Below are 23,611 nucleotides of genomic sequence, written 5' to 3'. Positions count from 1 at the left end.
AGTAAAGTAGTTGTATGAATTAGCAGAACATGAAAGTAACATTACTCAAATAAAGTACAAGTACACCAAAATTGTATTTGAGTACATTACTTGAGTAAATGTACTTAGTTACTTTCTATCACTGCGTACACATTAGTTTTTCAAGTCATTATTTTGATATTTTCTTGTTGTAAGGTTGGTTATGACAATAACTTAATGTTGTGTAAATAGGAACTTCTGTCAGTAGTTGATGTAACAGTCGAGGTGATTAAGGAGGAGCACCTCGGAGCGAGCTGACGTCAGCGTGTTCAGGTGAATCAACCAGGGAGCAAAGATGTCGTCCTCACCACAAAGTTTCACACTTCTATCAGAGTGAGTCTAATGGACACACAACAGCCCTGAAACACAGACACGTGTTAGTTATGTAGAATCAGAAATGTACTTTAAGGAGTCAGCTGACAATGGTTACGTCTGTCATTCTGAGAACTTAGAAGAAAGCAAAGGTATTTAGAAAATTAATGATTTGCTTGAAAAAATGAATTAACAAAAATATAAAATTGATTATCCTCGTTTATGGTCCACTTAATCGTTTTTTTTTTACTAGGTCACAGTTTAGACTGAGACCAAGTAAATCTAAAGTATTGCCTTAGTAATTAAATATTCAAGATTTGGTTATTCAAAAACTGCCAATATCTATCGAAATACATTTTCAAATTTCAAATGTTTTTAGGTGGGGTCTCCGGAGTTATTAAGTTTTAACGATTTTAAGTCAAATTTCAACTAAGTCAAATCTCAGGGCAGTTAAGGCTTAAGTCCACAGACTGAAGTTAAAGTGCTTTTTTTATGTACACAGTATTTGTCAATTCAATAAGAATGAATCTGGGATGGGTTTTGCAAAATGATGGATCTTTAGTTTGTAGACTATGAAGACGCTTTAGCTGAAGGAGTAACACTGTAGTTAAGCCTTGAACCTGACAAGAAGAGAAACACTGACATCTAGTGGAGAGATTCTCTCGGTACACTTTGGTCTGACGGGGAGGAAATGAAGTGTCACACAAAAGGCCTTCCGTTTCAACGCAATCACATTTATTGGCTTTTTTTCTATGCACAGTTACTAAGCAGCCTGATGAGCTGTTAAAATGAATTAGATATAGAATAATGGAATTTTCACAATGTTGTAATCCCCCCAAAAAATAAATACAAGACTGAAGGTGTTGCACAGCTCCAAAATATACAAAGGCTTGGAAATAATCATGTAAACTTTGAAAAAAAAAAAAACTTTTTTCTTTTTATTATTTTATTGATTTATTTTACAAAAGAAAGAATTTGAAACATTTTTTTTCTTTAAAAACTTATTTACAGGTTTATACAAAAATACAAAAGTGATTCAAATCTGTTAAGTCCTAGCTAGTTTTAAACATGGAGCCTCTTTTAAATAGATAGTTACACTGTGTCTTCAAAGTCTGTATTTTTTTTCAGTTCTCTGTCACATCTTTTAAAGTCTGTTTCGTGTTATTCCATACTGTACACTTTTGAGGAAAAAATACCCAGTGGTTGTTGTCACACTTCTCTTTAGGACAAAATTGTGTGCAGACATTTGAAAACAAGTTGGGACCAAGAATCTATAAAAGTTATAGATTCTTGTTTCGTTCCCAAGCTATTGAGGACTGAGGTTTGAGACGGCTAAATGAATGTTAACGGGAGTCTGCATGGCAACCTCTTAGTATGTCTTTTTAATCAAATTGTGTCAGTAAATCATCTCCCCACTGCTTTTACAAATATAAGAAACAGTCTTAAAATACCTCTGTAGCATCAGTGCCGAGTATAGTACGGAAAAATCACACCAAACAAATTGACAAAATACTTTTTGTTTTTAAACTTTTGAATAGCATTTCATGGCCACATTGCATTCGTCATATAATACTGTATCAACCTTACTGATTAGTTTATTTTAATTATTCAGGTATGATGTTTTGTGGGAATCAAAAATTCTGCCATGAGTCAAAAGTAAAGACAATGACTTTCTGATCAGATCAAACTAGTTTTTAGGTCTATGAATGGATATATATATATTTTTTTCCATTTCCATCTTTTTTATTTGTACATCTCGTATCCGAAGCGGTTTGTCCAGATGCACTTTATAACTGAATCAGCAGTTTCTCCTGGAAGATATTTCTCTCACTCCCAACGTCCACAGCTCCAGCAAGACTAGGACCCAGCACCAAGTGTTCGGTATTCTCCATCCCGACAGATTCTGTATCATTATTTTCTTTACAGTCTCTTTTTACGTATGATTGTCCAGTGAGTAGATATACAGTACAAGATAAACCCCTGTTTGTGATCACGACTATACAGAACAGAATTAGCCAGACAGTTTGTACATCTATAGAACACACTATTGAACTTGAACATTTGAACGGAAAATACAAAATCTTTTTCTCGTGGTATGGAGACATCCCTCAGATAAAAATAATGATATGGTGTCCTTTTTCTTTTCTTCTTCTTCTTCTTTTTTTTTTCTTCACTTATTGCATGCGATAGAAAACACAACAAATAAAACAATGAACAGGAACAAGTGCGCTTCAGCAGTACGGGTATGATGAATGTAAAATTCTAATAATCATTTCACAGCTTTTTACCCTCTCCATCTTACACAGTGTCAGTTCTGCAATTCAGATTCGCTGAGTATCAAACAGTTGTGGTTTTGCTATCTATCTATCTATCTATCTATCTATCTATCTATCTATCTATCTATCTATCTATCTATCTATCTATCTATCTATCTATCTATCTGTAGCATTTACAATAAAACAGTAATATGCTTGCTGAGGTATTCACAGAATACAGTGAATGGTTTCTACTGAAGTACGGCCTCTGGATGTAAGAAGTATATGTGTTGTGTTTGCTGTGATAGGAAGGTGAGAGCTCCAACCTTCCACTGATGACAGTTTGCTTCGGTAACACACTGGCTGTTCGAAATGTGTAACATCTACTGGAAGGATGAGAACGATTTTATAGTCTAACCCAGGTGTTGGATAGAAAAGGCAGCAGCAATGGATGCATTGCTGGCTTTGAAATGTTGGTGGTACGTAGTCCTTTCCTCCTCTTGTCCCCTATTTTTCATATTTTGTGATATGAAGCTGGGAGGGTAAGACAACATGGTATGCACCAGCCACTGGGTCGAGCTTTTTTCACCTGTCTAATGCTACTGGGTCAGTGCAAATGAAGGAGAGGCAACAAGGAGAGGAGAACAGTGTACATTGTTCAGATTCATGTGTGATGTTGTCAGTGAGACCTGTTCTTCTATGCTACACTCAGGTTGTTTCCCTATAAAATTTCGGCTTGTTGTTTTATATAGATATGACTTTTTTTTTTTATATTCAGTACAAATATACATACGCAATTTCATTTATAAGATATATTTTTCTTTTCAAGGAATATTCTTGAAGAGTCATGAAGTGCAAAAGCGAGGTTGGTTCTTGGAATTCTTTCCAAATCCACCTCTAGTCAAACCGATTGAGGACCATCTAAAGCATTTTCACCGTCTGTACTCAATGGTGTCTTTGAAACTGCTTTGAAATGCACCTTTACCCCTTCAAGTCAGCACAGCAAGACTGGCCAGCAGCTGGAAAAGCTTGAATCAGTCTAAACATACTAGATTTCAAGGTTGGGTTTAAGTAAGTATGTGATTGAATCATGGTGGAACATGGCGCATGTCCACGTATATGTGCAGGGACTTATAAATGCCCGGCTCACAACCACCTCTAGTAGAGAAAGGCCACTGTGCGATTGTCCAAAACGAGCCTGTATCTATCTGACCAACTGGCCCCATCTAGGCGCAAGCCCTTGCTCCTTCTTGTTCGACACTCAAATCCAAGACAAATCAAATTAGATCACTGGCAATGTAATACAAATGTCACTAAAACCTTTCACAGTGAAAGATTAATTATTCTTATAATACAAAGGAACCACAAAAATGTCGACAGAAACCAGGATCCAGGGGATGTTTCCATATAGGGTCATGCAACATGGTGAAACTTTATCATCATGTTCTGAGGCGCAGTTTTACAAAAATACATGCATCATGTTATCTTTTTGGATATAATTAATGTGAAGAAATATATGATTGGCTCTGTGTGATATACTCTATGCCAGGTCTGCAGATGGAAATATAATAGATAAGTTGGTGCTGTGTTGTTAGTAACTTCCACAAGGGAACAACCCTTGCTTGTTGGCAGGAATATTGAGGATGGACTCTGGGAAGTCCGGCCAATGCTTTGGGCACCACAAGAATATTCAATTTCACAAGAATTTTTCATTTTAAAAAGAAAGCAGTTCCTCAGCGACACACTCGACACAGAATTAGAAATATCAGTGGATGTTGCATGTGCTCGTTCATGCACACGCACTTTGTCCATACTCCACAAAATGTATTTTCTTATAATTTACCGAAATATTTGGGACTGAAATTATTCTTTTTTTTTTCTTCTTTTGTTTTATAAAAACAGTTCAATCAAAATAGGTCTCATGTCTGGCTCTTTTAACTATGCAGGAGCTGTTCTTTTTCATATACAGTATTAAGGTATATCCTCAAAATTTTCATAATCATCCCTTTATGATTCAGTATCACTTTGTCTGATCCCCTCAAATAGAATAGTAGATCCAAAACTGGGTACATTTTAGCAACAGTCAGATTTTGTGTGTCGGAAGAATTACACTATTGGCCATGATGACACATTTATCCAAGATATGAAAAGTAGAAAGGGTCATTTCAAATGTGGGACACAGCTGAGAGTAGAGGAAATCTCCCGTCAGGTGGTTTTAGGATGATCTATCATCATGGGGGCTCCCATCCGAGTTCTCCGTCTCCCCTTCGGAAATGGCTTGCATGGGGGCCGTGTATAGGCGGCTGCGTGTACTATAGCGACTGCTGTTGGCTACAGGGGGGATCCGAGAACGTCCCTGTCGAGAAGCAGCTGACATAGGCATGGTTTTGGGGGTGAAACTCTCAGAGTTTGCTCTGGGAAAAAGGCCTGGTATCTGGATTGGGTCCAGGCCAGAAATGTGGGGCTCTTGGAGTGTAAAGGGTAGCTCGTCAGCCTGTCTAATGGCCCCTTCCTGAAGGGGGTCCCCAGGGGTTTTTGGGGTGATAGGGCTCTTCAGAATCTCTGTGGCTGACATGCGGTAGCTGGAATCAGACCTGCTACCTTTCTTCAGCAACAGGAGTTTAAACTCCTCATTAGAAGTGCTGGATTTCTTGGCGCTGCGGTAGATCGGCACAGGGGCTCGCTGTGACGCGGCAGCGGTGGCTATGGGGGCTGGGATGTTGAGAGGAGGTGCTGGCGGGATAATGACGGTGGCGACAGGAGTCACTGGTGGTGCAGAGCAGAGACGAGACTTCGCGTTTAGGTCTCCTGAATCTTTGCGGCCCAGGACCTTTCTCTTTGATCTGAAATAGGGAAAACAGGACAGTCCTAAGATTTAGACAGTGGATGAATCGATACAGGAAAAACATAAACACATAAAAAAAGAACTTGAAGTAGCTGGATCAGCACTAAATCTGACAAATAGATGCAGTACTAAGACACTGTAGACAGAATCAAATACATTGACCACCAATGCAAAATCTACAGCACCTGTGTATCATGGCAAACAGGTCCTCTGTTGTACGGGTCTTGTTGGGTGATGTGATAATGATGTCCTCATCCACTTTGGTGTCATCCATCAGAGGGGAAAGTGAATTATCACTGGGCGTGGAATCTGTAGCACAAGACATCCCTATAACATGTCATCTGGTTGTTTGATCATTTAGTATACAATAGGGTTGGGCCATATGTTTAAATTTTCCAGCCAGCCATCAGCCCAACAACAGGTGATTGCCGAGACTTTCAATTCAATCGCCCAGCCCTAGTATACAATTGATGAAATAACCATCTTTGAAACCCTTCTCTCTGTTTATGATTACAGGTTACTACATGATTAAAGGGTAACTTCACTCTTAAACATATTTTTTGAGCTGTAAACTAAATGATATGACTGAACTGTGATAAAAAATTGCAAGGCTAATGCTGACGTAGAGATGATCAATTGGGACTTGTGACATGAAATATATAGAAATAAATATCTATTGCCCTCTAATCAGAGCTGAGCAGTTCACCTCCCCCAGACAAGCCCATAAGTGTGAGTCTTCAAAACCAGAATAATTTAGTTTACCTTTACTGAAGTAATCCTCAGTGTCAGGAGTGGTGGAGTCGTCTTTGCTCTCCTGTTGATAATGCTGATACTGATGGGCACTTCTGGTAGCACCTGATGTCACTTCCTCCTCTTCTTCCTGCTCTTCGTGTCCTCTTCTCCTTGCATCGCTGATTAGGTAAGGATGCGATGCGTCCATTGTGGTACCAGGCACTTTGAATGGACTAGCCCAGGGCCCTGAGTCTGAGTGGGATACCCCAGCAAATTCATACGCTGGGGGCGGAGGGTGGTTCGATCGCATGCCTCCTCTGGAACATGCAGCCCTCGTTGGCTCTTTCACCTGCTCTTCCTCTTCCTCCTCATCGTCTTCATCATCATCATCATCCTGGGAGAACGAGCGCTCCCCCAAAACCCTAAACTCAGGGTGTGCATGAGCTGAGTGCGTGAGCCCTCTGAACTCTGTGTGCGAGTGGATATGGGTGTGTAAATCCACAGGCGAAGGGTGGGGGGCACGCGGCATGGGCCGATGCAGGGGTGAGCTGTCCTCGGAGAGTTCTGATGATGGGTCCATCCGGGTTCTGAAGGCCGTCATAGCCCAGAAGGTTCCAGGTCCATAGCGGTCCTGTCTAAGTAGGAGGCTTTCATAGGATGGAGGCCCATCAGGGTGGCGACCAGGGGGAGGTGGCTGCAAGTGTTCAGGGGAGGAGGTGTGGTCATGTGATGGGGGTCTGGGAGGTGGTCTGCGAGGAGGTAGAGGCCTTGTGTTGACAGGTGGCGGAGCCAATGTAGAACCACTAGGAGGACATTTGGGTCTTGTTGCGGTCTCTGTTCCACTTGCACTTTCCTGGACTGCTGTGGTAGCACTATCTGTAGATCTTCTAATAGGATGGAGCCGCACTGAACGAAGAGCAGATGGAGTTATTACCAAAAGGTTGGGGCTGGGAATTGTTAGAGCAGAGTTTGAACTTGGTGGTGGGTGGGTATTTGGTGACTCAGGGGCCAACAGTTTTGTTCCAGTGGCTAAAACATTTCCTACTCTGTGTTTGCTGTGGTGGAGCGTGTGCATGTGGTGCGTTCGATGGGATAGCGTGTGTCTGACATAACCACCATGAAGAACATTGAGATCAAGTTGAGAAGGTGGTGGTGGGAAGTCTGGGTCTCTCTTATAGCCAGAGGAAATGCACGCTCCATCTCTGGGGAAGTGCTGCAGGGAAGAGAGAGAAGACTTCCTCTCGGGCACTTTGGGCTTTCTCTTGCCAGTTGAGGGAGACAGTGGTCCTGGGAAGAACGCTGCCGAGGATGAGGGCAAGGTTGAAGTTGGAGTCTCTGATTGGCTGGAGTAGCCACTTGATGGGGAGGCCAGGCCAGCCAGCTTCTCAGGTGACCCAAGTTTGAAGTCTCCAGGTGGGAGAGGCGGACTAGTTGCCCTGGTCTCTGAAGCTTGAACAAGTGCCTGGGTTTGGGCTTCTGTGGAGGAGGACGAGCTGTCTGGGGACTTGATACACTCCATGACAGTAGTGCCTGTTGCTGTGCTTGAGTTGGACATGGATGTGTACTCACCATTGTTGGACTTTTGCTCAGTGTTGTGAAGCCACAGGTCTGCATAGTCAGATTGCACAGCACCTTCATCCTTAAATGAGTGTGTATCTGCAGAGCTAAAGGACATGGGCTCGACTATGTCCACGGTTTCACCCAGTCCCCTTCCCCAAGTTCCCATAGGCTCTGCCACTAGACAAGATGTCTGTAATGGTTCTGGAGCACCTCCAAGCTCTAGCTCCAGTTCCAGCTTCATATCTGTGGAAGACAAGGTAAGGTCTTGTTCACTAACCATCTTTGGTTGATCCTGATCTGCCTGTGTGTCTGTTCCAACATCAATACCACTACAGGTGTCCTTCAACGAGGAGGTCCGTTTAGGTGGTGGAGGTTTGACTTTTGGTTTCCTCAGTGGACGACAGGTCCTCCCCAGAGTCATCGTACCAGCTCTGAAGACAGTTAAGGGCTGGGGATGAACTCCATTGGATCGTGGTGCTGCCACAGTGTTGGAGTGGCCACAGTTAGGCCCTGGGTCTGCATAGTTATACATGTATCCTCTGTAACTCTGACTACACTCCCCAAAATGCACAGAAGAGGAGTAGAAACCATCTGTATCAGATGGGTAATGAGAGACAGACTCTTTTTCAGTGTTGCTGGTCTTATCACTAAAACAGGTTTGGTCTTGTAGGCCTTGTTTGGAGCTGTACTCTTGCAGTAACCCATGGCTCCGGCTCAGATTTTGGGTTTGGTCAGGGTCTTGGTCCAGATCAGTCTGGTCTTGGTCTGGAGGGTATGTCCACTCCCCCTCACTGGCTGTACTGACCCCTGCATCGTCCAGTTGGTCTGTGGCTGAGGATGTGAACGAGCTTGACCTGTGGCCCTGGCCCTGGGGTCTGAGGTCCGAGTGGTATGAGGGATCCAGGGAGAATCCCTCATCGATGGCATTGGGCACAGTGTTGAGTGACAGCTCTGAGTCGCAGTGGGAGGAGCCTGTTAGTGGTGGAGAAGAAGGCGGGGGATGGTTTCAGATGTCTGCGAGGGGCAGGTGGAGCTGGAACCACTCCAGTTCCCGCTTGACGACTGGTGGTCCTCCTTGTGGTCCACATGGCTGCCTAAGACTCCTGTTGTAGACACTGAGTGAATAGGGCTGCTGAAAGTATCTGAACTCGATGAGATCTCACAGCTGCCCATATCAGCCTTGCGGGGCAAGCGAGAACGGCCCCTCTCCATCCAGCTGTGCTCTGGACTCCCTCCTCCACCCCCTCTGTCTCTGTCTCCAGACCGCTGCAACCTCTTTAGACTTCCAAGTTGTAGTGGCTCAGGAGCTGCCTGGTCATCTGTGCTCTCTTCTTCGTCCTTCATCATCATCATCTTCATTCTTGGACTTGGGCCAGATGGAATAAAGTCCTCTGCTTCATATGGTGACAAGTCCTCGTCTTCGTCGTCATCATCATAGTTGTCGTCGTCGTCCTCATCACTGTCCATCAGGCGTCCACCCTCCCGAGGAAGGCTTCGAGAGCGCAAGCGTCCACAGTGGTTTGAAGTACTGGTGTATGCGGAATCCGACTGGTCACCCAGGGAAGAAATGTTGCCTGTTGAATGGGAGAGGGAGGCAGGGATTCCCTGATGGCCACGTTGGGCTCTGATGCGCCTTCTGGAGGGAGCAGCTGTACCTATTGAGAGGAAGACAAAAATGAGAGAGGGACATATTGCTCAATGTCCTGGATGTGGAGCATATTGACTATACCAAGTTACTATAAATAAGTAAATTAATTCCAGTTTGATGAACTTAGTCTGAAGATGAAAGCAGTGTGGGAAATACAAGGGGTCTTGGAGGGTCCAACTTTAGGATGTCTCTGGAAAAATCTTAATGGCAATATTTACTTGCAATTATCACAAAATGTTGTTTTAACTTTACTGTGTCCAGCCGTGTTCCTTATTTGAATTGTTAAAAAAATACATTCACAATATGACTACAGATAGATATGGTTGTTGTGTTAGATTGGTCTTATTATTAACAATCTTAACCTTGGTGATGTATGTGCAAAGCGTATAGTTTATTTATACATATATATATATAAAGTAAGATTCCTAATGTCAAAGGCAACCTCCTCCGCCAGGTTTCCCCTCAACCAGTGTCTCACGCTCTCATTGGCTGTAGCTTTATAATGGACTCTTTGACAGGTCAAGATATTTAGCATGCTAGATGTGTCTGCAATGCAGCAGCTACCCTTTGGCACGCGTCTTTGAACAGTTTGCTTAAGCGCGATTTATGAGCGCCGGGCCAATGCAGATTTACTTCTGATCAAAAACTGTGGGTGAGTGGGAAATCAGGGCTAAAGTTGTGTAGCCTTCACTAGGTACTAGTCCGTAGTGCAAATATGGGAGCCAGATTAAAGAACCAAATATACTTGTCCATTTTCAGAAACTTACATGCTATAAGGAAATCATCAGTTTGGCAGCCAGAGTCGCGAGTGTGATGGAGGCGACCACTGATTAAGAGGTCTTCCTGACAGAGAGAGAGTTGGTGCGGGTTGGCATGGACAATCACTGTGCGCTCTCTTGCTACGGGGGATTCATCTGAGTCTGAAAGCAAAGAGACAAAGCATGTGCAGTGTCAGTCGTAAAGGGTAGACGGAACATTTTACGCAGCTCTATCGCTGAGAATCAGGACCTCCCTTATTTATGATCAGATTGTGAATGAATCCGCAGCTAAGCCATTTTCCTAAAACCATAATATTTGGATGCAAAAACAAGGGTGAAAGCATCTGAAATGTATATGAAAATTGTCCGTTGGATTATGAAACTGCATGCATATGCAACCCCAGGTAAACCTTTCAAAGCTGAACCAGAGAGTAGCCCACAAGTAGTTAGTAAAGTTGGCTGTTTTATTGGCTGCCTAGTATTTTTGTTTGCATGTGATTGTTGCTGCTCATTTAGCTTGCCCTCGTGAACTCATGGCTATATTAGCAAGGTCACCTCATTCCCAGATTCCAGCAATTACATTTAATTATTCAGATATTAATAATATTAATAAAACCAATAGCAATTTGCCAAACCTAAAAGATTAAGATCCATACAGTATAATAACACTAAATTTTCCAGGTGTGCTCTATAACATACCCATGTCCTGTTGTACTCTTTTGGGTATTCCTGTGATAGTCTTCCTCCTCCTCAGCTTCCTTCTCCTCTGAAGAACCGACTGGGAATGGACTAGAGAGCAACGAGCACTTGCTTCCCTGTCAAACCCAACTCCTGCAATAACAACACAGAAGCCATAAGCCATATGAAAAGCTAAAGTTGAATATACTCAATTAGATTTCCTGGTTTTCATGCAGGCAGTCTGGGTTTGATTCCTGATTTGGGAACAGTTGCTGTTTGGTCACTTGTTAGCACTGTTGTCGCACAATAACAAATTGCCTGATTGATCCTCACTAGGGCCAACCTTGCTCTTACTTACTTTTCCTATTTTTCTTCTTTGTCTTACCTGTGACGTTGATGGGGATAATGCAGGAGGAGATGGAGTGAGAATCGCCAGTCGACTTCTGATTGGATGGTGGGAGGTTTTCCTTGGACCAGTTCGTCTGTTTATCCTTGGTCGAGGGGGCAATGGGGGCTGAAGCCTTGGCTCTGTGGCCTCCTAAGACCTCGCCACATTCGTCTTCCCCCGTCGAGACAGTCTGGATGGAACAGATGGACGGCAGCCACATTATATACATGGTAAGTGCTGATACAGTCCTACGGTTTTAATATATGTCAGTTACTAAGTTGGACACACTAAAGGGTATTATTTAGAGTAGACGCTACATTACAATTTTCTAACGTCAGGAGATATGATTTTGATTAGATTCGATCAGAGGGTAAACAGACAACAACAAGTTCAAAAATCACAAATGCTTGATACCTTTCTATTCCATGGAATGAAGATGCAACCTTCAATAGGGTGAAGTGAGTAAAAGCACTCAAACTTTTAGCACAAAATAAAGAAAAGACAAAAGAAAAGAAAAACAAAAAAATAAGGCAACATGACATGAGTAATACAAAAGATTAAATCATTTTGAATAAAGAGATTAAAGGAAAGTTAAAAGGTGAAGGATGAATGAGACAGACAATGTACACTGAAGTGTTTTTTAGTTTCCTCTCTCTAACAGCCGTTCACCTTGACTTCTAAGAACTACAAACGACTACAAGTCTGGTACAGTTGATAGAACGCCATTCAAGCATCGTTCTTACCTTTCTTTGGATCGTATGTACATCTGCCTCTCTCCCTGGCCTCTCCTGTGGCAGCAGGAAAACACACACACACACACACACACACACACAAATACAAACAATTATTGCTGAGTGAGCAGGTAAAGTCTTACTAATGAAATGACAGATGTGTCAGTGAATGATCTTACTTTTCTCTGTATGGTCTGGATCTCTGTTTCTCTCACGGTCCTCTCCTTAAAGAAATGAAGTAAAGTTAGTGTGATCAAAGAATACCAAAGAGAAATCAAATGTAGTGCTGTAGAGCAATGTTACATGAAACCCCAGACACACAGCAGTGTCTGTACACACAGCACATAAATCTTACAGCAGGCGTCTACATGTTTAACATTAACAGACATGGACACACGGACAAATTTCAGTTTTACCTTCCTGGGCTGATAGTCTAACTCGCGCTCCCTCTCTGCTCTCTCTTGCTGCATGGCAACGTCAAAATGAGAGATTGTGTCAGTTGGTTGGAACATATATTTAATAGGATGACATAAGCACAAAAATACGAATGAGAAAAATGTGTTTTTTTGATATTTTACTTCATGTCTACCTTTCCCATACCTCACTCAACAACTCAAACTTTCCAGTTGTTAATTTTTGCAACTGTACTGAGACTCGTCACGTACACATAATCCCACTTTTTTGTGTTTCATGGAGCTGCCATTTAAAGCAAACCATTTCCGCATAACCCCCCATAACTCCATCCTTACCGCTCGCGCCAGGCGACTCCTCTGTTGCCGGCGGATGCTGTGTGGCGAGGGGAAGGTGGGCATAGGGGGAGCCACTGAGATAGAGATGGTCACCCTGTTTCTCTCCCGACTCGTGGAGCGGTGGTGCTGTTGTTCGTCTGTGAACCGCAAACACACACATGAAAACTTGCAATCCGTTTTATTTGCACACAACAAAAGGCAGCCGCGCAGACCAAATCAGCCTCTCTCACCTCGGTGCAGGGCTCTGAGACTGAGCTGAGCGCTTCTGTGCAGCTCCTCCAGACATGGTGGTCGGGTGCAGGGGTGAAACACGTTGTGTTGCTGGTGCCATGGAGCCTGATAGTGAAGCGACAGCTTGCTCTCTATATCCAGGTTCGACACCGCTAAGATGAGAGAGGAGAGAGACAGAGGATGTTCAAAGGACTCTCTATGATGACTCTGAGATAAAAAAACAAACAAATCACAACTGGTCTTCACTTTAACAAAGTTGGCTCTGTGTTCTGTTTTTTATGCAGTGAGCTGTGGTCCCGAGCTGAACCCCCATTCTTCCTGTTCTCTTTGCTTCACTTAACAAGTCTTCAGCCCCACAAACCAACCAGTACTTTTGTCGGAACGCAATCTGTTGCCAGCAGGCGGCAATCTCCAGGTCTCAGAAGTGAAGCCAGTGCTGCAAAATGTTCTTATATTATTGTTGTTTTAAGACATGGTTCTTAAAAAGGACATTGTCATGTCTTTCATCATCATGTTCCACCAGCATCGGAGAGAAAACAGTGATAAACTATGATCCAGGCTAGCCTTTTCAATTCAACACCTACAGGCAGAGGCCTCCTATGAAGCCAGTTGACACAATACACTAAACAGAGGGAAATAAGGGCAATGATCAAAAAAGAAGTCTATAAACAATCCTTTTTCTACATTGTACATTTGAACATGAGGCTAGGCCGAGGCAAGCCAGCAGGTGGCACCTAAACACACCTCACCACTGCATACACCAGCAAACCACAGTCATCTTTGTTTTATTGCCACCGCAATTTATATTTTTCAGAGAACACAACAAACCATACTATCATGAAAGATGTACACCTAAGAATCCCTAACTTTAATTTACAAAGATTAAAATGCTTGATTTACAGATGAGGAGAGTGAGATAGAGAGAGAGAGAGAAGGATTGTGATTATCCATCTCTCTTATCTGCTCTCTTTAGCCCCTTTAGCTTTTATTATGAAATCTAGTTCCCCTCTTTTAATTCTGAATTCAAAATGGGATTGTGCCCTTGAAAGCCACACTGTACATCAGTAGCCAGGCAACCTTTCATTGCTCATCAAGGCTCGTATTTGCCTGCAATTAAATCAGCGAGCTCACATCAGCAGCATCTGGCCGATTTAAACTACAAGGTTAGAGAAGCACAGGAGACCAGCTTATTCACACCAGATAAACAATCACACCGCATTCTGCCCCAAAGACGGACACACACAGATAAAGTAATTGTATACACTTTGTCTTCAACAATGATGATAATAGTTATAATACAACTAAAAGAATCCACCGCTGCACAAACACACTGTTCAGATTAAATTGTTTGCATTGCAGTAGAGGAATAACAGTAACAAACATTTAAAGCCAAATTTAAATAAATTTGTGCTGAAGCGTAAGCCACTTCGGGCATTTTTGTTGTTGTTGTTGCTTACTGTAAAGTGGAAATTCTGGGATGTTTAATGAGCATAGAGCTAGTGCTTATTAAACTGACAGATCTGCAAGACCTGCAAAAAAACATGCCTCGATACCTATTACTGGTTGTGAGTGGTAGTTAACATCGCTAGAGTTAAACAAAGAGGGCCAGAGAAGATATAGAATATAGAATATTGTAACCAAAGGTGTTTCTCTGCAGAAGGTGCTGACCTAGTTGTTGTGACACAGTTAAATTAGTGGATTTGTTACTGTGGCTTTTCTGCCTGCCAGCCCACTTGTTCCCCTCATCTTTCTCTTCCCCGTCCCTTCCTTCTCCTCCTCTCTAAAACTCTTTTTATTTATTTTTTTTGCTCCTTTGCTGCTGCTTTGAAGGTTTCTCCTCCTCGGAAGATTTTTTTTTTTACTTAAAGATCCATTACAGACATGTTTAAAGAAAACCTCTGCTTTGAGTCATAAATTGTGTCTAATATGTTTTTTTCCACAAAAATAAGGTCAGTTAGTCAAAAAACCTTAATCTACTGACGCAAAGAAAAATCCAGAATATATGAAGATGCAAATGTTGTTGATATACTTCATTGAAATGTCAATTCTCAGTATCTTTGCTGAGGGTTTCAAGTTTCCACATCCCACTTATTTAAGTTGCATACTGCAGCACAGTTGGCTCTAAGATAGTTGTGATGTTACAGAATCATGCTTGTATGTAGCTGCCTTATATTCAGATTTAAGTAGAGCACAGTGAAACGTCCCCCCTTCAGCCACTCATGTGAAACGAGCCTTCAGTGGCAAACTCTGCACATACATCATTCTGCACAGTGAAGCTTAAACATCCAAGTGTTATGGCAATAAGCAGGGAAGACTAAAATGCTAACAAAACATCAGCAAAGTACTGTGACATCAAGCTTTACAGTCCATTGACACAGCAACAACTTCACTAGACAAACATGTAAATACAATCAGAGTTTCCCTCTTGACCACTCGGTCCAGTACCTCGACAATCTTCCCTCTGGCGGCAAACTTGCGCATCCCTAAAAAGACTCAGCAAAACATAAACAACAAACTGCTAGATTCAAAGTTATAATATCTAAGAGATTTCACCAGGAATACAAATCATAAATGATCAGTAGCTTGGAACAAAATCTAAATGTTTGTATTCTGCATATTTTAGAACTTCCCCTCTCTTCCCTACCTGCATTGTCCCGCCTCGCTCTCGCCATCCTGCACCTCTTCCTCCTCATCTGCATTCGATTGTAACGGTGCTTATGCTGGGAGTTACCCATCGCTAATGTCCAGGACCAGACATGGCTGAGCACACGTACACACTCCTCTAACGCACACCCTGTCTGCATCGCTCTCTTTTTGTCATTTACCCATCATCCCTCTCACTGTATCCCTCCATCTCTGCTTCCCCTCATCCTGAAATCTGCAGGTGCAGTGTCAGCAGCTTGCAGAGTCATCATCAGGACTTGCATGCCAACAGCATCAAGAGATGTGAGGAGAGGAGGTACAGTAAAAAAATGCATGTAATAAAGAAATGCATTGCAATACAGACTAATGCAGCAATTCACAGGAGCCAAGCGATGCTAATTTATGGTCAAGGTCTGTGTGAACTTTGATGCAGTTTGGATTTTGTGCTAAAAAATGTCTGATTAAGGATCTAATAGGAGAAAAGCGCAAATCAACAAGAGTTTTTAAGCTTCACACGGCGACACTCGGAATGATAATCTTCTGTCTCCATCTTTAGCAAATCAAAGAGATGTCTAAGAGAAACAGAGGTGATGAACAATATCAATGAGAGGAGAGATGGGGAGAAATGCAGGGATGGAAGGATGGAGGAGGAAATGTAAGAATGAATCTGTGATATGTTGCAGTACCCTCTGTGTCAAAGTTTAAAGGCGGATACGTGTGGTGAGGTGTCTAAAGGCAACAGTGTGCTGCAGACACGTTGGAGAGCAGCGTCAGGCAATTTATAGAACTTTCAAAAACCAAATCCAATCTCATGTCCATTTCACTCTTCTTTATCAAGATCTCTTCTTTCATTCTTAACACAACTATTCACCTCCATTTTTGTGTTAAAAAACGCGTGCAACACACAGTGTCTTCCAGCTGAAATAAACATGTTTCCGGCTGTGTACATAAAGGGTTTTGGTCTCTGTAGCTTATGACAACTGTACGGGGTTGGATTGTAAAATAACTCACCTGTTAAAATGATATGGAGACTTAAAGTTGAGCTATGGGTGTTGTCACGGAGACTAGGCCATATTTTATACAGTCAATGAGCATACCCCGAGTATGAGAGCTGGAAGGTGCTTTCAAACTGTCAATGAGTCACACTAATCATCCTGCATAGGAAAGCCTTTGCAAGAGTTCTCGGAAGAAAAGTATCAAACCAGGCCACTCGCCCAAAATGATCCCTAGTGCTGCTAACAGAAGGCTGATTCTCAACAATCAGCTGGACTATCCAAAGAAAAGCAACTCCAAGGACCTTTGTGTCCAACTGCTGCTTCTCTTAAGCACTAAGAGGGGCTGCTGGATGAGTGTTTGGGCACCTGGTAATGTTGTCCCTCCTTCAGCAACTAGCAGGAGGAGTGGAAGTGCTTGGGATCGCCCCAAAAGGGCTCCTATGGAAAAGCCTGTATATACTGCTCTGCTCGCTCTTGACTTGTAGATCGAGGGACAGATTGACAGATGGATTGAACAATAGACAAATGGAAACTCCCTGCCTACAGTGAGTTTCAAGAAGATTTACCGTACACATCAGCCTTTACGGGCTGCTGAAAAACAGTTTGAAGATAGTGGACAGGCGTTTATGATGCAATCAACCTGACCATAGATACACAAGCGTAGCAAATTCACAGTGACTATATCATAGCATTGGACAACATAGAGCTGAGCTTATTGCAGCAAAGGGGCTTCATGTGCACTGCAACATCAAGAGAGCCTGATGGGCCAAATGCATGTGGTGTGTGTGTGTGTGTGTGTGTGTGTGTGTGTGTGTGTGTGTGTGTGTGTGTGTGTGTGTGTGTGTGTGTGTGTGTGTGTGTGTGTGTGTGTGTGTGTGTGTGTGTGTGTGTGTGTGTGTGTGTGTGTGTGTGTGTGAGGAGCTGATAACTGATAACTGACAATGTCAACACAAAGGTGTTAAGTGTGCAATGTAAGTAAGTTATTGGCTATAATGCAAAAGTGTTTTTTTATGGCACCACTTCGGCCTCATCTGGCTAATGGCTTTGATTTTTATTACCTGAGTAGTGAATGAGTTATTATCTGGGAGCCTTGGCTGACGTTATGCTTTCTGAGATCCACAAACTTTTACGGAAGAAGAAGAAGAAGAAGAAGAGACAGAAGAAGGAGACAGAGAACTTTAGTTAAATAAATGAATGGTGTGAGGTTTAGTTGCTCAGAGGACATACTGTAGCGTAAAACAACACACTATGAAAAACAGCACCACCACCACGCACAGTCATCCATGACATTTGCAATGAGAACACTGTTTTATATTGCTCTTTCTCTTTATGCTACAGCTATACGATACCCCCCCCCCTCCCTGGTCCAGATGTGAGTGAATGTAAGTCATTAGTGGAGAATGTATTAGGGTGTATCTGGGTCAGGCAGCACACTCCCTATGGCAGTAGCTGCAGAATCTTGTCATAGTAGACAGCTGTTATATAAGAAACACTAGCTGCCCAGTTCTGCAGAGGAAAAGCTGTGCACTGTTCGTCGGCCTGCAACCGCCCGGCACCACCTCATCTCATCAACTATAGTATCGCATTGATATCAGCATTTAGGTGCAGCCACAGTGGTCAAAATGATGTTTAATTTTCAGGAATACGTTTAACATTAACTCTCCCTGGCAGAGCACACCTAGTGGAATACAACAAACACATAATCAAAGATTTAAATCAATGATTTGACATGCTTTCTGTTAAGCTGTTAACTCTTCATTGGAGCTATATTTAAGATACTGATTTTTTTTTCTAAGATATTCGACCAATAAAATGGCAAAAATACTGATAATAGCTCATCACAACAATCTAAAAATCCAAATCCTTTGAATAAACCAGGGAAATATTCTCTGTACATTTTTGTTTTGTTGTTACGTAACAATTCATTGGTACAAAATTAGAAGATTGTCGTATATTCATTTTCCATCTGTTCTATTCTAAATGTATTCATTATTCGACTAATTATTTCAGCTCACGATGTTTACACTGTGAAATGAAATATCCAAACTACTGGTGAAATATTGAATCTCAAGTAATCACTTATGGATGTAGCTTTCAATAAAATGAAAATATTCTAGATAACTGGTGCCTCATTTTTTACTCCAAAAATTCCGTAATTCGGCCTAATATAGTTGATATATTTGAAAACTTTGGGTTTCGCTTGTACACTTTTCTTCACATTATTTAACAGCAATTAATTAGTTAAAATAGCATCTTAATGAAAATGTATTGAGTTCAGCCCAATGTAACAGAGACAGAATGCTAACAGTGTCGCTACAGTCACATTCCTGTCTTAATTTAAATACATTCCACAGTATCAAAAAATAATGTCAGGAACTAAACCGGTACTGACAGCTTTTAAGGATCACACTGATGCTGCAGACCTCAGTAGACAGTACCTTTGGATCGCTCAGGGACGCAGCCCAGACCGATACAAGCCAAAGCCATGGTCAGCAGCTGTCCACTCTCCCTCCTTCTTCTCCTCTTTTTGGTCTTTCTGTGTCGCTCCTCCCTTTGTCCTGCAGACTCCTTGTCATCTGTCTCCGAATAGACGCCACCTTGTTTATCCCTGCAGACCCCTCTGAAACATTCCTGTGCAAGTCCAACATCCAGACGAGCAACATCTGCAGACACAGACCCTCCCCCCCCCCCCTCACCAACTCCTCACCCACCCACCTGCTGTCCCTGCTCTCTCCTCCCTTAAGCGCGCCCAACATGACACTGTAAAGAAATATTTCTCCTGTCCATGTGTCACATGTGGAGCACTTCACTTTGGCCTCGCCGAGAGCCACATGGCACTCGCAAGGAAACGATGCCCCACGTTTAATCACAAACTCAAAACACTTCTCTGCCCCGTCTCTGTTGTCTCTATGTGTCACCCCCGTCCGTCGGTGTCAGATGGTAGGATCCTGCCTGGGCATGGCCTGTCCCTGACCGTAATCTCTTTATGATGCAGTAATATGTGTGTGTGTGTGTGTGTGTGTGTGTGGGGGGGCTTCAGCCACAAAGTATTAATGTATTAATCCACCACATGCTGGGAATATGTATCACGTGTTCAATCTTTCTATTGCTGCCACCAAAGAGTGATGATCTAAGAGTGTGAGTGTGAGTGTGAGTGTGTGTGTGTGTGTGTGTGTGTGTGTGTGTGTGTGTGTGTGTGTGTGTGTGTGTGTGTGTGTGTGTGTGTGTGTGTGTGTGTGTGTGTGTGTGTGAACACTTGACTTAGTGTTGGTGTAAAAGCATTTGTTTCTACAGTGAAATAATCACTAGCGATAAAACAATGAGGCAGAAATTGGACAAAAATATGGAAGCAAGTTATTCTTAATATCTTTCACTCTCCTAATCAAGGAAACTTTGTCTTTGTCAACATCCACATGTGGTTGACATACACACACACACACACACACACACACACACACACACACACACACACACACACACACACACAAACGACAGAGCAGAGAGAGTGTACGAGCACCCTGCCCGGTAATCTGCTGTAATCTGGAGCTCTGGCAGTTCACTGACTGGAGTAGAGCGGGCGGAGCAGTCTGCTCGAAGAGCTTTCAGCCTCCCGCCGTGGCCGGGAACGACAAAGACACACCAAAAATATCTGCACACACAAACACATGCCAACCCACCACGTGGTCTGCACGCGCTTCACCGCAGCAGTCAGCGTCAGCACAAACGGTGGAGAGTTCAGACGTGAATATTAAATGTACGGCCGTTCCTTGTGGCTTGCCTCAGTTATTTGCAGCAGTTTCTCTAAACAGGACTGCCGGGAGGCCTTTAATCGCCTGTCGTCCCTGGGGTTGTTTGTCAGTTGCGGTATTGAGTGATGTACGAAACATCATGGCCGGATCACAGACCTTTCAGCCGCATATGAGCTGCCTCGTAGCCTCTTGGATAGTGGCTTGTCCCGCCTGGGGAGCTTTAGGCCAAAGCACTTAATCAGTATTATCTTAAGTCACTTTAAACACACTTTTAAAGACTTGTTTTTATGTAAGAATATTGCACAAGTCTTTTTTAGATTTGTATATAATACAATTCCCTTCCTCTGTTTCGCTCTATATTTGTCACTGTATTTTTGTCTGTGTCCTCCTTTCACACCTAATGAATAAATCATGCTACCCCCATTCCCTTCTCCCATCCCTCTTTCCCCAGCTGCACACCTGCACCATTGTTCAGCCATCCTCCTCATTCTCTCTGTTCTGGCCCCTCTGACCTGCACAACATTCATGTTGACTGTGTGCACATTTTCTATAAGGGTTTGAGGCCTTTCTGTGACGGCTAGCAGCGGTGAGTCACTGTGTCTGACAATGAATCCAAAAGTCTTATTTATAGCAGCCACCACGTCACAGTTTGCCCATCGAGCCAGAGGAAATATCAACAATGTAACAGCAGGTTAAACGTTCAAGGGATTATTTCCAGGCTCTGCACACTCTGTTCGCTCAACAGTCACAGACTCCACTCATAGTGTTCCTGTGCTGCCTCTTAGTGGCACAGCATGAACACTACACCGATGCTGTATGCATGTGTGGACTGAAAGTGCCCGGTGGATTTGTGAGTGCTGCCATATGTGTATCGCATAACTTCTATATATTATGCTATAATCCAACTGAAAAACAAACCAACCAGTTTGTTTGCATACTGTAGGAAACGTCTTAATGGAGAAAATAGGTCACTATACTGTGGGGGGAAAAAACAGCATTTTCTTGATGAATAGATGGAGATCATTTATCAGTTCTCAATTTACATTAAAGGAATAGTATGACATTTTGGAAAAAATGCTTATTTGCCATCTTTTTAAAGGTTAGATAAGGCAATGAATATTCCTCTCATCATACCAACATGCTTTTAAAGCTCAGCGGAACGTTGTGTTGCATTTGTTTAACTCCCCCTTCTGCCTTTAGTCTTAAACTAAGCCTTATACCTCCTGGCTCCTGCTCTATACTTAAAGAAATGTCAACCCTTTTTGAGCCGGAAATATGTTTTTTATAAATAAGTTTCATATCAGCCCTGTATCAAACTTGCGGAAATTCAAAATGCCACGTGGTTAACGTTAATAAAGTATTGGTTAGGTTGACGCAGCATCGCTACTTGATTATGGTTAAAAAAAGATCAGGGTTTGTGTTAAAATAATAACATAACAGCAACAAGTAACAACTGTAACGAGCGTAAATAAATAACCGCCATTAATTGGACTTTCCTTCGTAATGTTGCCTAAGGAGTATAAAAATGTTACCAAACGGTCCTTAAGTCAACGTCGATTTTTGATTTCATATGGAAACGAACAGCTGCCTCCTTGGTTAAAGTCCTGTGTTTGTTTGACTCCACTTTTAATAACTGCTTGGTATACTACGTCACTTGCTTTGACCGAATGCAAAAACGTCAACATTTAAAGCATATGTCTTTGGTGGTGACCGGGCTGTCTGTCCACAGGAGCTGCGCCTGGTCAAGAAACGTCCGGCACATAACCCCTGTAACACCACAACTATTTTTACACTGTTTTGTTCTTTGTACAAAAGTGTTAACACAAATTGATACAATAGGTGACGATATCTTGTGTTGTAAACAAGAACACCTTAGTTAATTGATGTGAGTGAATGTAAGTAGCCAGATTTTCAACTTTAACTGGACAGAGCCATCTTGCTGCCGCTTCATATTTACCGGACAGATCTGAGATCGGTATCATTCTTCTGCAAGTTACTGAGTAAACCGAAAAAGGCAAACCATTCCTTTAGCACACAGATGAGAAAGTGTTGTCGAAAGCCAATTTGTGTCTTAACCAAGAACTGGAAGTAGCAAAAATGTAATAACAAAGGGGAGAAAGAAAGGTATAATCGGTTACCCAGCATGCAAATATTCTGTTAACTTTAGACTTTATCCTCAGTAAATAATTGTGGTTGGTTTTTTGGGGGGCTCAGTCGCACACTGTGGTTTAACTGAATATACGCATAAATAAATTGACAAAAGGCCTAATATTATGTAGCTGTTTGGAAGAGAGGAGTTTAAAACCTACATATTTTGCACTCAATGTCAGGCACAAAAACATCAGAACAGTGGAGAAAAGCTGCAGCAGCAAATCAATGTTTTATCATCTCATGTTGTCGCAGGGCCTCCTTTCCTTGCTCAAACCTTTGTGAGGCTTCTGGATTTCCCAAATCCTCATCAATATTGCAGCGTCGTTCCTAAAGAGGCAGTAATGAGGGAAGGAAATATGGAGGGAACAATAGAGTAGCGCACACTACGGGAACATTTTTTGTGTTCTGTTCTGATTGGTCGATTGTAGTTTCTGTATCTTTTGTCTCAACAGTGTATGAGTTTGGAAACTTTGGAAAGACATGAATTTTCAAATAACAAACAAACACACACACACACACACACACACACACACACACACACACACGCACACACACACACACACACTGTCAAACACATAGATTTACTCTGTACAAAATGTCATTCTAACGTACGGCATACTAACATTCTGCGAACTACATCACTTTTTTAAGTTAATTATTAATTTTAATAATTTATTAATTAATGATTATTCATATCATAATTAGAATAACATTGTTTAATAAGCCTGTTTTAGATCTTTCATATTTGCTTTTTTTTTAATGGTCCGAGCTACCGTTGAATAAAATGTTTATCAGAAATGTAAAACAATGTTGCCTCCTCCGAGCAATTTTATATTTTCCAGTATTATGTTAAGTCAAATTAAGATTATTAATCATTCTAGAGTTAAATATTTTTTCGACTGTACATTATACATGTGAGCTCTCTCTCTTTCCTCTTGACGTCAATTGCCATCATTCCTAATTATTCTATCCAACGGTTAATACTTTAGACCTGATGAGTATGTACAGTTAGCGCACGTCTCATACTCATGCAAATTCATGCTAGTATACATCCGGGCATTATTCGGCGACCCAAAACCTGAAAACTATATAGTTGGAGCCCACTACATACTCAATTTTACATCGTACTAATATGAATAGCATGTTAGTATGCAATTTAGCGGAGACC

At 42.2% G+C, this 23,611-nt stretch overlaps 1 protein-coding gene and 1 long non-coding RNA gene across 2 annotated transcripts in view; one reads left to right on the top strand and one right to left on the bottom strand.

Annotated features, from left to right (window-relative positions):
- Positions 1-4,800: 4,800 nt before the first annotated feature.
- nhsb (Nance-Horan syndrome b (congenital cataracts and dental anomalies)) overlaps positions 4,801-23,611 on the bottom strand; it is a 47,806-nt gene continuing 28,995 nt past the window's right edge. The window contains 12 exon segments of the mRNA XM_054619030.1: positions 4,801-5,428; positions 5,616-5,757; positions 6,193-8,724; positions 8,727-9,377; positions 10,138-10,290; positions 10,828-10,959; positions 11,192-11,384; positions 11,938-11,982; positions 12,105-12,149; positions 12,342-12,389; positions 12,675-12,811; positions 12,905-13,057. Coding sequence (XP_054475005.1) covers positions 4,801-5,428; positions 5,616-5,757; positions 6,193-8,724; positions 8,727-9,377; positions 10,138-10,290; positions 10,828-10,959; positions 11,192-11,384; positions 11,938-11,982; positions 12,105-12,149; positions 12,342-12,389; positions 12,675-12,811; positions 12,905-13,057 — 4,859 coding nt within the window.
- The window catches only part of LOC129107535 (uncharacterized), a 32,595-nt gene continuing 20,344 nt past the window's right edge, over positions 11,361-23,611 (top strand). The window contains exons 1-2 of the long non-coding RNA XR_008531880.1: positions 11,361-11,424; positions 15,790-15,864. This is a non-coding gene — a long non-coding RNA (uncharacterized LOC129107535). The remainder of the gene's footprint in view (positions 11,425-15,789; positions 15,865-23,611) is intronic.

This window comes from Anoplopoma fimbria, chromosome 2 (assembly GCF_027596085.1).
Source record: "Anoplopoma fimbria isolate UVic2021 breed Golden Eagle Sablefish chromosome 2, Afim_UVic_2022, whole genome shotgun sequence".
NCBI lineage: Eukaryota > Metazoa > Chordata > Actinopteri > Perciformes > Anoplopomatidae > Anoplopoma > Anoplopoma fimbria.
Note: the sequence above shows the minus strand (reverse complement) of the source record. Positions and strands in the feature narration are given on the sequence as shown.